Consider the following 17,998-nt stretch of genomic DNA (forward strand, 5'->3'; position numbering starts at 1 on the left):
CTTTCTTTCTTTCTTTCTTTCTTTCTTTCTTTCTTTCTTTCTTTCTTATTTTATTTATTTATTTGAGACAGAGTGTGGGCACACAAGCAGGGAGAGGGAGAAGCAGACTCCCTGCTGAGTGACATGGGGCTCCATCCCAGGACCCTGGGATCATGACCTGAGCCAAAGGCAGAATTTTAACAGACTGAGCCACCCAGGAGCCCCTCAACATTTCTTTAAAAAATGGAAATTCTCTAGTGTTTGAGGTTTTAGAGACACCAGAAGAATATTAAGATTTATTGCCTAAGCAAACCACAGTCATTTCAAAATAGCTATGCCATTTATAAAAGTGTGCCTATTGATTTATATGAATTTTAAAAACACAATTCCACACCATTCCGCTTGATTTTAGAATCTGTAATGCCACGACATTAATTCTTTACCCAGTCTTTGGTTATGTGCCTGAAGATGGTCCATTATTTTCGTTCTAATCCCTGGATTTTTCATGTAATTTTGTGTAACTTTTATTTGAAAAGGAAATGTCAGGCTATGAGGAGCCCTTAGGAAGGGCTCTTCTGTGCTGATTCTAGCTGCACTGGGAAGAATGCTATCTGCACTGGGAAGTTGGAACACAGATGAGATGGCCTTGGGCAGTTTGGTTGCTAGACCCTGGTGACTCTGTGAGCCTGGGACACGCCCTTGTTCCTCTTTCTGCCTTCCTTTTCCACACACTTTCTAGCTTCTCAATTCAGACCCCGAGAAATCTCTCAAAGCTTTTTTTCTACTTTGTTCCAGTTTTTCATGGGCCCTATTTAGCAAGTAAATTCCTCTCTAGAGATGTTGACTGTTTCTCACCAAAACCAGTTGTGTTGGAAATATCATCATAAATTGTCTTCAGTCAGGGCCTTATGACTTTTGCAGCATGTTCTGAGAAATAATGGTAGTAAGACCATAGTTGGGTTGATAATCTAACACTTCCAACTGATTCAGTCTTTAAAGTTTAGTTTTACTTTTTTTAAAAAGATTTTATCTATTTATTTGTCTTGAGAGAGAGAGAGAGAGAGCACAAGCATGGGGAGCGGCAGGCGGAGGGAGAAGCTGACTCACCGCTGAGCAAGGAGCCCAACGCAGGACTCGATCCCAGGACCCTGGGGTCATGACCTGAGCCGAAGGCAGACGCTTAACAGACTGAGCCACCCAGGCGCCCCAGTTTAGTTTTACTTTTGATGGACATATTTTAGAAGCTCTAAGAAATTCTTCAGTAAATAAAAAATTATATTTTATTGACTTGCTTGCTAATAAATTTTCCCTGTTAAAAACAGAAACCTCTTGGGTAAATACAGTTAACCCTTGAACATCATGGGGGTGAGAGGCGCTGATCCCCCTCCCCTCACCACACACACAGTTGAAAATCCATATATAACTTTTGACTCTCCCCAAACGTAACTACTAATAGCCTACTGTTGAAGCCTTACTGGTAACAGTCAATTAACACATATTTTGTATGTTATATGTATTATATACTATATTCTTATAATCAAGTGAGCTAGAGAAAAGGAAATGTTAAGAAAACCATAAAGAAGAGAAAATGTATTTTTAGCACTGTAAAGTATCTTTGTACAAGTGGACCTGTGCAGTTCAAACCCATGTTCAGGGGTCAGCTGTGGTTATTTTAAGGTCTATACTTCTTTTCACTAATACATTCTTTTTCTTCAACTTTAATTTACGATGTTGTGAATCTCACCTCCCAGTTTAGCACAGAAACAGTTGATTCTCTGGTTAGCAATTTGTTCTCTATTGTTCTGTTTTTATTTTAAAGTCTTCCCTCTCCATTTAATACCTTATATTTGATGAATAGTGAATGGCAATGAGTGATGTCTCAGAGACATTCTTATTAAATTCCAGGTATCATTTGAATAATGCTAATGGGATCATTTGGAGTGAAATGCTGTTTTATAATAAGTCCTCTCCTGACAGTCACATCTCTCTCCGGCTTCAAGTGTGGGGCGTGCCTTCTCCTTTGCTTCCACAGCACCTTCTACATACATTTATTAGAGGATTTCACTCAGTATTGTGTTCATTTGTCATTCTCAGAAAATTGAATTCCTTGGGGCACCTGGGTGGCTCGGTTGGGCGACTGAGTCTTGATTTCAGCTCGGGTCATGATCTCAGGGTTGTGGGGATGAGCCCTGTATTGGGCTTTGTGCCCAGCATGGAGCCTGCTTGAGATTCTCTCTCGCTCTGCCCGCCCCCCCCCCCCCCCGCCCTGTTTGCATGTGCATTCTCTCTATCTCTAAAAAAAAAAGAAAAAAAAAGATTGAATTCCTTGAGAGCAGGAGCTAGCCTGTTTAAACACTTGAACAAATGAATGACAAAAAGAGTAAATAAAATATGACAGTTTTAGCTAGCTCTATGAGGTACCAGCATGTATTGTTTAAGAGCATAGACTCTGAAGCTCAAACTACCTGGATTCAAATCTTTGTTTCATCATTTATTAGCTATGTGTCCATAGACAACTGTATGTGACATTTTGTTTTGGTTTTTCAAATATGGGGATAATTAGAGTACCCAACTCTTACAGTTGTTATAAAGATTAAATGAGGTTGTATATGCAAAATGCTCAGAACAGTGCCTATGTATAGTAAGTGCTATATAAGTATTTGCTACCATTGCTATTATCCCCCCTTTAAAAATATAGTCCTGGCATGGAATAGTGGATGCCCTTAGGAAATTCATTCAGGAATTCAGTTTTTCTCCTGTCATCATGAAGAAGTGTTTTGTCTTCACTTTGGGTTCAGGAGCCCTTGGGTATGGGAAGGGGTAGTAGAGGTCCTCAATACATCAAAAGCTGAGAACATTTGTAGCTTTATCAATCATCAGGCTGCACAGGCTCACTTGAACAGCATTTTCATTTTGGTTAGAAGCATTATCAACTCAGTATAGTAACACTGTTAAATCAGGCAGGCTCTGATTCATCTTAATTCCAAGGATAAGACAAATTAATTATTAATTAACAAACAGTTTATTTGGTAGGTAAAATCTTTAACAACAGTGATCCATGGGAGAGATAACAAAGGAGTTTTGGATGATAAACAGAGTGGGGAAGACGGAATTGAAAATTTTTTTTGGTTTTGTTTTTTTGTTGTTGTTTTTTTGCAACTTCTAAGATTTTATTAACATGAGTTTTTAAAAACAAGCGTCCATACCAGTGTGGGGGTGAGAATGGGAGAAGAGGAGAGAGCAGGACAGGGCAGGGGAAGGAATTCTCCTCATTGGCATTACAGCTCCAGGTTCATCCCATCCTAGATTTCATAGTTCCCCCAGAGACATGTTGTCTTTAAAAATCGTGTACCACTTCTTCAGGATGATCTTCTTCCAATGGGTGCCATTTTGGGCTGCAATCAGCTTCTTAAGGTCCTCCATTTTCTCATCAGTGTTGCACTTGATGGGGACCTCACTCCATAGCTGGTCGTTACAAACAACCTCGATCAGGAAATGCCTGGAACCCCGCCAACGTCGCAACCTCTTCACTCAAGGCCTGAAAGATTTTTGAAGTCTGGCTCTAGCATTAACTGTTGGATGATTTTTATTCTTTGCATAAAATGGTCTGTTGGATATGATTGATTGTATCCGTTGGGCTCAGGTTTATTTTGAGTTGTCTCCCTCCCAATACCTTATTATAAAGAATTTCTAATATACAGGAAAGGCAAAGGCTTTTACAGTGAATACCCATAATATTCTGAACACACAGATTCTACCACTAATGTTTTGCTCTACTTGCTTGATCGGGTATCTGTACATTTATCCATTCTTCTATTCATTCCCTTTACATTTTATATTTTTATATACTTGGTTAGGTTTATTTTGATAAGAAAGTCATCATCTGTGTGGGAAAAGTCAAGTTTTTCAGCCCTCAGGATGCTAACAGTGACAAACACATACATGAAGCAATAGAGTTGCACAGCAAGAATTAACTCTTACTGGAAGCATTCTTTAAGAGTCAAAGTGGGGGTTGAGAGAGAAATGTGTGGAAAAGTAAGTGCTTGGGAAAATAATTCAATATAATAGACAACCTCATCCAAACATTCTTTTTGATATACTTTTTTTTAGTTTCACTTTGCAAGCTATGCAAGCTCAGTTATTGTTTCCAGTGAATGGCAACATTTATGGAGCAGAAAGGAACTAAGTTAAATAAAAAGTTATAAAGAAAATCCTTGCAGGTTGAAGTGAACAATAAAATGCACACAAAGGCCTAAGATGTCAGTTTGTGTCAACTTTCCTTCCTCTAAAAGCAAGTTATGGGTTCTCATTGGGTAGCTTTCCTTTTCCCCAGCAGAGTAGAATCCACAGTGCTAGCTCGTTGGGAGTCCTTCCAGCAACTTGGGTAGGTCACAGGGCAAAATCTTGATTATGATTCAAAAAAGAAGGCGTAGTCACTTTGTTCCTCAGGAACTACGGAAACACTCACTAGAAAACTGCTTCTGTTGAAGGGCGGTTTTCATTTGTTGTTGCTCTCTGGCAATGCATGTTTACTAGAAATGCAGACTTGCAGAGTCACTAATGAGCATTTATCCCTTTTACTTTTAGTTCACTTCTTTAACTGAGATGGATATGATATAATCTCCGTTGAGTCAAAGGATGGCATCAAGTCCTGTGCCTCCCACCGAGGATGAACAGGTTTCCTTGGGCATCGATGATCGCCATATTTCACTGCAAGGTAACTGAGATTGGGTGGGGGTAACACCCATAGTAACTGTGGGAACCTTACCCTCATCTTTCCATCTACTGCTTTCTGTCTCTCTTTTTGGTTTTCCAATTGTAGAACCTTTCAGTATATGTAAATGTCTTTATTGCTACCTCAGCTCTCTAAGAAAGTAAGAAATACCTGGAAGGAATTTGGTATCACAGTTTCTCACTCTGAGTGTATGTATTTTATTTGTAGTGAAGACAGTTAACCATGGTTTGCTTGGAATTGTTTGCACTTATTTTGCATCTTTTTGCGTAGCCTCTTTTAAATGTACATCCTTATTTTGCACAAAAAGAAAAGAATAGTAGTATGATCATAAGTGAATGACCTTTCAATCCTGTGAATCCTGTGTGCATTTATGCAGACTCAGCACTGTCTGTATTTTTTTTTTTTTTTTAGTGCTTCTTGTGGAGTTTAACAATGTTTGTTTTGTACTTTGAAAATTCATTAGATTTTTCACCTTTATTGATAAAGCCAATTTTGAAGTTGAGTAAAGTTAGCTAGTATAGAAGAAATAAGTCCATGGTAAGCCTTTGAAAATATTTATGAGACTGTGTATTTTAAAGTAATCTTTAAGATTATGTACAGTTTTTGTTATTTATTTATTTGAGAGAGAGAGAAAAAGAGAGCAGGGGAGGAGCAGAGGAAGAAGGACAAGCAGACCTCATGCTGAGTGCAGAGCCTGACGTGGGGCTCGATCCCAGGACCCTGAGATCATGACCTGAGCTGAAATCAAGAGTTGGATGCTTAACTGACTGAGCCACCCAGGTGCCCCAAGATTATGTACAGTTTTATACAACATTTTAGAATGGGGGCGCCTGGGTGGCTCAGTCGTTAAGCAGCTGCCTTCGGCTCAGGTCATGGTCCCAGGGTCCTGGGATTGAACCCCACATTGGGCTCCCTGCTCCGCGGGAAGCCTGCTTCTCCCTCTCCCACCCCGCCTCCTCCCCACTTGTATTCCCTCTCTCGCTGTCTCTCTCTTTCTGTCAAATAAATAAATAAAATCTTAAAAAAAAAAAGCAAAACATTTTAGAATGTTACTTAGAAGCCATAGATTTTGAGTCATTTATTTTTATTTATTTTTCACTTTATTTTTTATTGAGGTGTAATTGACACACAACATCTTTATTAGTTTCAGGTATACAACGTAATGATTTAGTATTTGTATATACTGTGAAATGATTGCCACAGTAAGTCCGGTTAATATCCATTACCATGCATAATTATAGATTTGGTTTTCTTATGATGAGAACCTTTTAGATAAACAATTTTCAAATACACTATACAGTGTTACTAACTACAGTTTCCATGCTGTCCATTCCTTGTATTTGTGTCATCCATGACAAAGATCCCAAAATGACTTTCTTTTCTGATACTTTCTTTTGAATTAAAAGTATGTTTTGGATGGTTAGCTTCTTGACTTTGGGGTCAAGAGCTATTGCAATAGGCTACACCTACATGTATCGGGCTTTTAAAAATAAATATCATGTAATTTGTATAGACTAAGAAACATGTAATATGTTGAAGTAGTACTTGAGGTAAGAATTTTAAAAATTTTCAGTAAGTACATTTTTTATAGTGTCATATAATATCCATAAGTAACTGGAATTAAATTTTCACTTAACTGGGTGGGGAGATGGGTAAACTAGGTGAGGGGGATTATGGAGGGCACTTGTGGTGATGAGCACTGGGTGATGCACGAAAGTGCTGAGTCTCTGTATTGTACATCTGAAACTAAGACAACACTGTATGTTAACTCTACTGGAACTTAAAATAAAATAAAATTACATTAAAATCTTTTCATTTAACTGTGAGAAAAAGAAGCCCTGATGTTCTTGTTTTTCTCTGAAGTTTTGGTTGCATGTGAGTAATAACTCATATGACCTAAAACATATCAGGAAGAGGTGCATCAATAAATAGTAAGGTAAAGCTAATTTCTGTTGCTGGCTCTGGCACTTACTAGTTCTTTGAACTTGGGCAAAAGACTATCTGTTTTGAGTCACAGTTTCCTCATATTTCAAATATGGGTGGTAATGCCTATGTTGTACCTATGTTTTGAAGATGGACAGTAATGCATAATGCATGCAAAGGGTCTAGCTCAGTACCTGACACAGAGCAGGAGTTTAATAAATGCATTGTAACTTCTTTTTATATATTTACAGTCAAAATCTTTGTCCCAAAAGGTTTCTTGCCTAGGAGCACACAGCTAGAGTAGAAACTGCTTAGTGTATAGAAAAAAATTGTCAACCAGAGTCTGGTTTTACTGCTTTTTTGTTTTGACAATTCTGTTCAATGGTTTCCTATCACATGTAGGATAGTCTAGACTTCTTGGTGTGGTTCACAGGGTGGTGCTCCTTTTTCTCTGTCCTCATCTCCCACCTCACGCCCATTATCACCCTGTGGTCTAGCTGTGCAGCTGCCCAAGGGCCCATACTCCCCCTGCCTGTGTGCTTTGGTTTGGGCTATCCCCCTGCAGTCTCCCCTGTGTCCTTCTCCCACTGGAAGAAGTCCAGCTTGCCTATCCCTCATCCGTCCCTTACCCATCCCAAAGTCAGCCAGACTCAGCCTCCTCCTGAGCCCTGCTCTCTCTTTGGCTGAGATTCACACTCCCGTCTGTTCTCCCAAAGTACTTATTTTAGCACTTACAGTATTATAAGTTTATATTGTAGTATTATGGTATTATAATTATAGTTATATTTCATAATGTTCTCTTCCCCACTGCAGTGCACTCCAAGACTTTTATGTCACAGGCTCTAGCTTACATAGCACTCTTAGGCACATGATCTCATTCAATCCTCAGATATTTTTATCTTGGAGGTACGGAGAATGAAGCCGTGGCTCAGGAAGATGGAATTAATCTCCCAGAGTCACACAGCTAGTGATCAGCAGAGCTGGGGTTTGACCTGGAGGATAGTTTTCTTTCCACTGCACCATCCCCCTCACATGTCAACACATATAGACACATTCGAAGAACAATTTGAAAAAGGAATTTCCCTAACACTCTCTTTGGAAATTCTACTTAAATCTTAATCCATGGGATGGATGGATGGGCATCTTCAAGTAACATTAATGATCTCAGGTTTGTAAGTAGCTTAAAACAATTAGCAAGTTACTGAGAAATGAGTGGTTTCTTATAGCATGTTTGAATTATACTAGGTTAGTACAATCTGCTTTATAGTAAGAGATGAATATGGACTGCATGGCAATGGGAATGTGATATACATGCACTGCCAGTGTGAATGATTTTTCTTTATGACCCATTTAGGGGAACATGGTGCTGGACGCATCACTCTATGGGGGGAGGGGTGGAAAGCCAATACTGTAATGTGGTCAGATTTACACCAGGTAAGTGCTGCTCACATTAGCCAGGTACACTCAGGGATGTCAAACATGACTATAGAATGATGGCTTAACTGTGAAATGAATAGATTTCTCAAGGTTAAGTTCTATATTATTATTAGCAGATTTATAATTCTTTCAGCCTGAGTTGAAGAAAGAAGGAAAGAAAGGAAAGGAAGAAAGAATGAGGAAGGAAGGGAGGGAGGGAAGAAGGAACTTATATATATTTCTGAAGGTAACTTTGGTTTCATACCAGGATTATTAGCTATTTGGACAAAAAATTGATAGGTGATATTATGTAACTTAGCTACTCCTGAATGGCAGGCTGTTGGCAATAGTCTTAAAAGCATTTGGCTTTGTACGCTATGTTATCAGACCTGTATTTCACAAAATTCACATGTGCTTAATGATCCTTGGAGTAATATGAGAAAAGAGATTTTATGTAATATGAGAGGCTCAGGGTCACCGCTAGTAAGGAAGTTTTTCCCTTCTAATTTCAGAACATTTTTTTTAGAGACAGAGCCCTATTTAACTTATAACGCCTACTTTATTTTAGCCAAACATATCTAAGATAAGACAATTATGCCATACCCTGACTTGGAATAATATAGTCAAGAAAAAATTAAGACGTCTGCATTGAAATGTAGTGAGTCATCGTTGATATGCTATGAAAACAGATTTCCATGTGTGCAGGGCTTACAATGAATCAGGCCCAGGAAATCAGGCAGTGCTTTGCTGAGATTCATAGAGCAGGACAACAAACAAGCAACTTCATGTATCTTTTTGTTCATCTTTTGTGTGATCTTTGAGAAAATGTCGTTATGAAGGGGATGAAGGGATTTTTGAAGGCCCTTATTGTAGGGAGATATTTATGTTCTCAGTCTAGTAAGGAGCATAGCATTGAAATGATTGGATTGTTGGGAAAGGAAAGAAATGGCATTGGTGAATTTGAGCAGCTTAATGTAAAAATGGAATTTATCTTAGTTTAGTGCATTTTGTACTACTACAGTTGGTCCACATTTTAAATAAAATGATATATGAAAGTTCAGGCTATGAAAATAATAAACATAATTTTATTATGTTTAATAATTTAAAAATTATTTGCTTTACCAAAGAGTCCATTATAGAATTTCTTTAAACCTTTCCATTGGCTTTGTTATCTGGCAAAATAACAGGTGCTTTCTTTCCTTTTTATCCTAAGAAAATAGTGAATACATATTTTGTATGAAATACCTGTGCCGAGCAAAGGTGTGTTGAGGGAACAATTCTTCGGAGTATTGGATATGATTGTGGAAGCAGTAACGGGTAAAGTTGGATGAGTATCACAGAATTTTCAAGTTGGAAGGGACTTTCTTTGCCATTCAATTTAATTTGAGACCAGACTAGGAATTTCTTCAGTAATATTTCTGCGACTAAGATCCCTGAGGGAGCTGAATTCAAATTCAAGAAGTTTGGGGATTTTTGCCTTTAGGCAGTGGGTAGCTACTGGGTCGTGAGAGTGAGAATATGCTTGGAGGTTAGGAGGTCAGTCTGGCTTTGGGGGTATAAGGAGACTTGAAGTGGGCCAGAGAGTGGAGTTGGAGAAACCAGTTGGAAAGGTTTGCAAACATCTGGGTGTTGGGTAACATTTGCCTGGATTAGAGGTAAGCAGTGAATCTGAAAGTAGGGACAAATGTGGAAACTGTCAGGGTGGAGGACTCAGCGGGATTCTGAAACTACTGAATATGGATCCTAGTAGAGAGGCTCCAAGGTCTAGAAGCTGAGCTGCTTGGGGTGATAACAGTACAGCTATCAATGTCCACGTTATTAACTCTTTCTGTTTAGTGTTTCTCACTAAATATTTAATAGCATCAAATAAGAAGGCCATGGGATATTATTTTCTATCTATGTGCTTAAGGTAAATTGTTGTAGATAAAATATACCGCTTACAAGGAAACTCTTGAGAACTTCATGTCATGGAAAGAGTGAAAGCATGACACAGGTAGAGGACCCATTTAAAAGTCAAATGAGTAATGAGTGAAATTGCCGGACTAGGCTGACTCACCCTGTGCTATTGTAAACAGCAGCGACGGCATTCTTGAACTGTTTTGGACACTGTCTTTATATATTTCAGATTTCAGTTATTTCTTTAGAACGTGTGAATAGAGTACTTTGTTGGCCACAAAAGGGTATGATAAATTTATGTAACAAGAGCAAAATGCTTTTAGCAATGAGGTAGGCCAGTGCTTTAGAAAAATAGCATTTGAATATAGAACGTTATCATTAATTAGACAAAGAACTAGGGAGGAGTGTGTATCGATTAGGTTTGCCACCGCACGAGGAGTTAACTTTCATGCAGTCCTGCCAAAATGCTGATGGATGGTTAACCGTCCGCGGGAACCTGTATAAAATCACCTTCAGCCCAGTTCCTGTGTCATTTCAAACAATGCTCATATGTTTGATTTAGTGTTATCGTCCGGATGATATATTTTAAAAGATTAAAAAACCCTCTATGCCTTCTGGATAGACATTACTTGGTAGGGCTTGATAGTGAAACACGGGTCCCTGTGGTTAGGTTATTACTCCATTGAAATTTATTCATTATTTACCGAGTATCCATCTAAAGGAGGCTTTCAATTTATGTGATATTTTTAGACATTATTCATGTTCAGTGGGCTAGATAATAAACATAATAATGTGATGTAATGTTTAATTTTATTCAGTTGCTCAGTAAACACTGAGCGCCGACCATGTGTGGTAGGCTTGTTGTTAAGGGGACAAAAATGTGAATAGATTGAACACCTTCAAGAAGCGTGTGGTGCAGCTGGGCTTCCGCTTGTTGATATCATGTGAAAGTAGGAAAATGAGCTGGGATGCAAATTTAATCATTCTTTTTAAAAAAATTTTTTTTAAAGATTTTATTTGTTTATTTGACAGAGACAGCGAGAGAGGGAACACAAGCAGGGGGAGTGGGAGAGGGAGAAGCAGGCTCTCCATTGAGCAAGGAGCCCGATGCGGGACTTGATCCCAGGACCCCGGGATCATGACCTGAGCCAAAGGCCGACGCTTACCTACTGAACTACCTAGGCGCCCCAGATTTAATCATTCTTATGTAACAAGGTCCTTCTTGCTCCTAATTTTGGATCCAACATAAAATTTAACCAAAATATGACTGAATATGCTGTCTGGAGTATCTTTTCACATTTCAGGTGTAGGGAGGTGAAGAATGAATGTGTTTTCTATATAATATCATCTGCAAGGTGAGTTATCTATCCCTCTCACTGTAAAAATCAAACATTTTCTTAAGAACTTCCCTGGAGTTAGTTGTCTTCTTGCTGAACCTTTTATGATTGTTTTTTTATCCTAGAGTTTCTGCTCATCCTTGGACATCGCTTGCTTTGATAAGCCCTCTGAGTTCCTCCAAGTGTGTATGAGTGCCCTGCGTAGGATACTCCTGCATCTTTATTGCCAGTGACGTTTCTGACATATTTTAGGCTTTTGGTAAACAACTGTGTAATGAATAAATGAGTGGTCATTTCCAATATAAAAAAAATATAAAACACCCTGAATTAGAAGAAGGGTTCAGTGTTCAGGAAAACCAGTGAGAGAGGATGGAAACATGGATCTCTTTAGACATGAGGCAGTGAGGTGTATTTATGGTGTTTGCAGGCTCAGTGGTGGTTAACTATTGTGTTTCTGAAAATCCGTTTACTTTATGGCGGTGAGTGAATGAAACCATGTAAAATCTGAGAAAGAGGAATGGGATTAATAAAAGGCTTCTGGGTAGAATTTCTACCCTTTTACAGCCAGATCCCCAATGTGGAATTTTGATGGAAATGATGAATGAAGAGTAAGGTAAGGACATGTACTATCAAGCAGTATTTCTGCTTCCCTAATCAGTTCATACTGCTTAGTTATTAGGAATGAAAGCAAATCATCTCTGGGGTCTTTTTTAAGGGATTAGGTGATTGTTATACCCAGAGAAAATAATCAAATCATGGTTCTTCCCCGACTATCAGTGCTGTACTGTCCCAACACAAAAGCTTCCAGAAAGTTCCTGATATCATAGTAGCTGATGATGTCCTTTGCTGTGTTTTCTTGGAAGATTACTTGCCTTGATATTGTAAAGCTTTATAATCTTAAAATGTTCCAATTAGGCGAAGAATAAAATAGCTCTGCAAGCAGTAGTATTTGCACTGTATAGTCTCTTTAAGAGAGAAAATAAATTTTTTTTCTTAGGTTGTATATATACAGTTTTGGCTTCTGGGAACTTTGGTTTTGTTTTTGCCAAGAGTGTGGGGATAAGCTTACTTTATTCTGGGTCAGTTACATTTTGAAAACTGGGGCAAGATAAATCCAGGGTCATTTAGAGTCCTGTTAAAGTAGGTTAACAAAGATCTCATTCATTCCTTATAGAAATCAGAATCCTTTTTAATTAGCCCCATGGGAGATACAAGAGTTTTCTAAGCTTTTGTGTATGTGTGTGTTTCAGGAGGGAGTAGAATTATTCAGAGCTTGAAGTAGTATATTAGGAAAAATAAAACTCGAAATAATTTCTCCTTGAAAATGGGAAAGAAGTCAATATAAGATATTAATTTGTAACCATTTGATGGGGTTAGTGCGTGATTTTACACTCTAAAAATTAGAGGTTATTCTAAATGTGCATCTTCAAGAGATTACCTCCCCCATCTGATTTCAGCGTTGATGATTACAATTTCTCTGATGGCTGTGTTTTTATAAAACATTCAGGGGAATTTTGATAAAAGGTAACTGCGTTTGTTGTTCTCAATATATGTATGAGAACTGAAGGTTACTACCACCAGGTATTTTTAGAATCATTTAAAAATAGTACATAAAAGGATAGGAATGATTTATCAGAGAAATGAAATGTTCGAAGTTCTAAATGTGTGTTTTTTTGGAGGAGAGACGTGAGATTCTGGGTCAATGATCTCTCCTAGTCATTGACAGTCGGTGCGGTGATGCATGTTGAATGAGCATAGAGAGAAAATGGCGGAAGAATGGCCGCGCACGCTTGCTCTCTGCCCCCAGGCTGGAGCAGCACTCACTGGTCATGCCTTGGTCTTTTCCGTCTTTGTTGCTCAGGATCTACCAATTGCATCAGCAGCTAAATGTTTTAAGATGAAAGGCACCTAGCTCAAATCAGAACACAAACAGCCTTTATCAAATTTGAATAACATTTAAGATCTTTCCAAAACATAGTCATTGTTGGCCCTGTCTTCAGTTAAGCAGGATTATTAATAGTGAGGACTGGTTCTGCTGTGTGTCTCTGTCTGCCTCAGTCTGAATGTGTACATGGAGAACTTCTAGCATGGTTTGATGTCTTCAAAACAGAATGTTTCAACAGTATACGTGGATCCACACTTAGCAGTTCGTCACACAGTTACGGTTTTTCTGAGCACAGGTGGACCTGTTCATTGACACTTGCGTGCAGCGTGTGTTTCCTGAGACCCTACACTGTATCAGGCACTATTTGGATTAAGAGAATACTGAGGTGAACAACTCCAACAAGCTTCATATGCCCACGGTGCTTGTATTTCAGTTATTAGAGAGACAAAGAATAGGGCGCCTGGGTGGCTCAGTTGGTTGGGCGACTGCCTTCGGCTCAGGTCATGATCCTGGAGTCCCGGGATTGAGTCCCGCATGGGGCTCCCTGCTCAGCAGGGAGTCTGCTTCTCCCTCTGACCCTCCTCCCTCTCATGCTCTCTGTCTCTCATTCTCTCTCTCTCAAATAAATAGGTAAAATCTTTAAAAAAAAAAAAAAAAAGACAAAGAATAAATAATGAAGAAAAATATCAGCCCATGAAAAGTGCTATGGAGAGGATTAAAAATGGGTTTATGTGATGATTTCCTGCTTTCTTTAGATCAGGTGGTCAGTGAAGGTCTCTGAGGAGGAGACATTTAAGGAATGATTATAACACAAAGGAGCTGCCAAGCAAAGAACAAGGGAAGAGCATTTCAGGCTGAGGCAGTACTAAAGGAAAAGCCCAAAGATAGAAACAAGCTTGGTGAATTCAGGGAGCCTGGCGTGGCTGGAATGTGGTGGGCATGAGATGGTACTGGACAGCAAGGCAAGGCAGAGCTGGATCAGGCAGGGGTTCATCAGCTCTAAGGGAAGGTGCGTGAGGACGGTTTTAGTTAGGGGAGTAACATGATCTGATTTACATTTTCCAAAATATCACTCTGGCTGCTGGGTGGAGAGGGGATTATCTGAGAGGTGGGAGGGGAAGCAGCAAAGCCCTTTGGGATGCTTTTGTTGTCCAGGTGAACTATCAGAGTAGGTTGGATAGTAGTAGGGTGATAGGAATGGGATAAAGAATCACAGTTTTTTTTTTTTTTTTAAGGATACTTGTGAATGTTGGGATGTATGCAGTGAGTAGTAAGAGAGATCAAGGATAACTTCTAAATTTTGCTTTGAGCAATTGAGTAGTTGGTTGTGTAATTTATTGCAATGAGGAAGACTGATCGACAAGTTTTGGGGAGATCAAGAGTTTATTTTTGCCATGATAGATATGAGATGCTCATTTGATACCCAAATGTACATGTCAAGTAGACAGTTAGATGTGAGGATTCAGAGTTCTAGGGAGGGGTATAGATTTGGGAGCCATCAGTATGTGGCTGGTATATTTGCAATTAAAACCATGGCCTGGAAGAGATCACCCATGGAGTGTGTAGCTAGAGCAGACCTTTTGGATCTTTCAGTGTTTATTTTTTTTTTTAAGATTTTATTTATGTATTTGCCAGAGAGAGAGCACAAGCAGGGGAGGAGCAGGTAGAGGGAGAAACAGGCTTCCCGCTGAGCAAGGAGCCCGATGTGGGACTCGATCCCAGGACTCTGGGATCATGATCTCAGCCGAAGGCAGATGTTTAACCAACTAAGCCACCCAGGCATCCCGGATCTTTCAGTGTTTAGAGGTAAAGTGGAAGAGGAAGAAAAGCAAGGGACACTGAGAAGGAGTAGCTAAGGCCAAAGAAGGCAAACTAGGTCAGTGTAATGGCATGGAAACTTCTAGATGAAGATATTTCCAGAAGGGGGGAGGGGTGCCTGGTGGCTCAGTAGGTTAAGTGTCTGCCTTTGGCTGAGGTCATGATCTCAGGGTCCTGGGATCGAGCCCTGTGTCAGGCTCCTTTCTCATTGGGGAGTCTGCTTGTCCCTCTCCCTCTGCCCCTCCCCCCGCTCTTGCTCTCTCACTGTCTCTCAAATAAATAAATAAAATCTTAAAAAAAAAAAAAAAGAGAAGGGGGTAATGTCAACTGTATTGAAGAGAAATGGCCAGTGGATTGGACTCATAGAGTTAGTTGGTGGCTTTAACAGGGTTAGCCACGACTCAGGTGGTGGAGACAGAGCCTGATTGGAGTGGGTGGAGGAGAGACTAGAGGTGAGGAAGTAGAAACAATGACTTAATCAACACTTTGAAGAAATTTTGCTGTGAAGGGTAGCGGAGATAGCGTCCTTGTTGAAGCAAAACGTAGGAATTTTTTAAGGTAAGAGATACTACTCCATTATTTGTTTTTCTAAGTATAGGTTAATTTATCCTTAGATCCCAATTCATTTATTTGTTCTTTCATTATTTGACAAGTGCTATTGAACGCCTATGGTGTACAAGACACTGTACTGAATACATGGGATGACACATAGAATGTGCTGTCCTGCAATGTACCTTCTGAGTACAGGGCGACAGCAAGTGCATAGACTAATACAGGATGATACGGGTATGCTGCGGGAGAGAGAAGACATGGTACTCTGGGAGTACAGAGCAGGGGCACCCACCAGTCTTGGGGGTCAGGGAAGGCTTCCCATAAGGAAGTGATTTCTAAGTTTAGACCTAAAGTATGTTAGCACATGAACAGGGTAGAGATGAGGAGAGCACTCCAGGCAGTGGTAGCCCCGTATTAAAGGCAGAAGGTGGGGCTGAACATGGCACATTCAAGGAAATGGATGCTCAGTGAGACCGAGGATTACAGTTTGAAGGAAAATGTAAGAGATGAGGCTGTAAAAGGTCATGGGAATATATAGGGGTTTGAGTTGTTTCCGAAGACCAAGGAGAAGTGATAGAAGGGTTGTGAGTGGAGACATATTGAGAACTGGTTTTAGAAATCACCAGGCTGCAGTGTGGGGTGTGGTCTTATGGGAGTGAATGTGGAGACAGAATGACCTGTTGAAGTCTGTTATGGCGGTTCAGCTGAGAGATAATGGTGTCCTGATATAGGAGGAGCCTGTGAGGATGGAGAGAGATAGGTATCAAGAGATATCTAATCGGTACAATTTTCAGGGTTTTAAATTCTTAAATTTTATTTTATTTTTAGTTTTATTGAAGTAATCATTAGGCCTTTTTGATTGGGTATGGGAGAGGGAGGTGAGGGAAATATTAAAGATGATTCATGTTTATTCTTGGGCGGAAGAGTGGATGATGGAACCATTCACTGAAAAAAAAAAATGCAGGAGAACACCATTAGTGGGCGAGGGAGTTGGTTAGAGATGACGAACTCCCTTCTGGCAATGTTGAGTTTGAAGTGTCTATGGAATAACTAAGTGGGGATACCCACGAAGCTCAAGAGAAGCAGATACCTGGGCTGATGAGAAAGATTTGGAAGTCATTAGTATATAAATAGTAATTTGTTCCTATGGAGTAGATGAAATTATCTAGAAAAAGAACATTACAGAGATAGAAAAGGAAAACAAGCTTATAACAGAGTCTGGGAAGGGGCGTCACTAGAAGTAGGAAGAAACCCAGGTGAGTGTGATATCATGGAAACCAAAGAAGGAGAATGTTTCAAGAAGGAGAGAGTAGTAAACAGCATCAGAAGTTTCAAGAGATCCAGTATGTTCTGAGAAGTACCCACAGGGTTAAGCAATGGTAGCCTTGCTGAGAATTAGATGGAGTGGTTGGGATCAAAGCTAGTTTTCTTTTAATGAGTTTAGAAGTGAGTGGTAGGTAAGGATGTGAAGACAGCCAGTGTAGACAATACTTTCAAGAAATTTGGGTTTAATGTAGGGGAGAGAGGGTGGTAAGCTGGAGGGGCCATGGATCCAGTATTTCAGCTGAGTTTTAATTATGACGAAAAGAACGTGGATTTTGGTATCAGACACATCTGGATTTGAATCTCCTCTACTGGATGTGAGATCTAGAGCATAGTATATAGGACACAGGGCACTTTCAATAAGTGTTTATTGAATGAGTGATTAAAAATCCTTCATCTTCTGGGAGCTACAGTTTTCTCATTCGCAAAATGCCTACCCGACCTCTTCATTGGATGGCTTTAATGAAATGATGTCATTATTCCTTACCCTGAATTCCTACTTACTCCTAGACACAAGTTGGTTCAGCAAGCCTTCTGAGCCCCTTTAAGTGTGTCTTAGGATACCCATATATTATCATAGATTTATATTGTTACATTATATTAATATCTCAGAGTTTATGATTTCCTCACTATTTTTGCTAAGCCTTTCCTGTTCCCTTGTGTTGTCTCAAGAATAAGTCACACATGTAAATCAGTCCAGTTACAGAGATGTTTCTCAAAGTGAGCTGTGTGATTCCCTTGAATCAGAGACTCTGGGAGTTGGGACCTAGAACTCTGAACTCAAACAATGACCCTGAGTAGTTTGCTGGCATTCAAAAGTGTAAGAATCCTAGATCTGTAATCACAGCACAGATCACTTCAGCGTGGTCTGGTTCTTTTGTGCTCAGAAGTCAGGGCTCAGGCTCACACATGATTTTCAAAAAAAAAGCACTCAGTTTTATATAGTAGATGAAAGGTAGTAAGGAGTAAGAAATATGTGTTGAAAGAAATGGAGTCATTTCTTTGATTTATTCATTCCACAAATATTTATCTAGCAACTCAGATGAGTCAGAAGAGGGTGAGAAAGAGGAGAGCAAATAGCACCCCAAATTCTAGGCATTTTATCTGTATTGTGGGCTCATTTGCATGTGCTAG

General features: G+C 39.5%; 1 protein-coding gene and 1 pseudogene across 3 annotated transcripts in view; one reads left to right on the forward strand and one right to left on the reverse strand.

Annotated features, from left to right (window-relative positions):
* The window catches only part of SYNE2 (spectrin repeat containing nuclear envelope protein 2), a 315,865-nt gene that overhangs the window by 48,010 nt on the left and 249,857 nt on the right, over window positions 1–17,998 (forward strand). For all 3 annotated transcript variants that reach the window (XM_032405277.1, XM_032405280.1, XM_032405278.1), the window contains exon 2: window positions 4,567–4,696. In XM_032405277.1, the coding sequence (XP_032261168.1) occupies window positions 4,618–4,696 (79 nt within the window). In that variant the 5' untranslated portion in view covers window positions 4,567–4,617. The remainder of the gene's footprint in view (window positions 1–4,566; window positions 4,697–17,998) is intronic.
* LOC116632727 lies at window positions 3,258–3,923 on the reverse strand (annotated as a pseudogene).

This window comes from Phoca vitulina, unplaced genomic scaffold (genome assembly GCF_004348235.1).
Source record: "Phoca vitulina isolate PV1807 unplaced genomic scaffold, GSC_HSeal_1.0 scaffold7, whole genome shotgun sequence".
Lineage (NCBI taxonomy): Eukaryota > Metazoa > Chordata > Mammalia > Carnivora > Phocidae > Phoca > Phoca vitulina.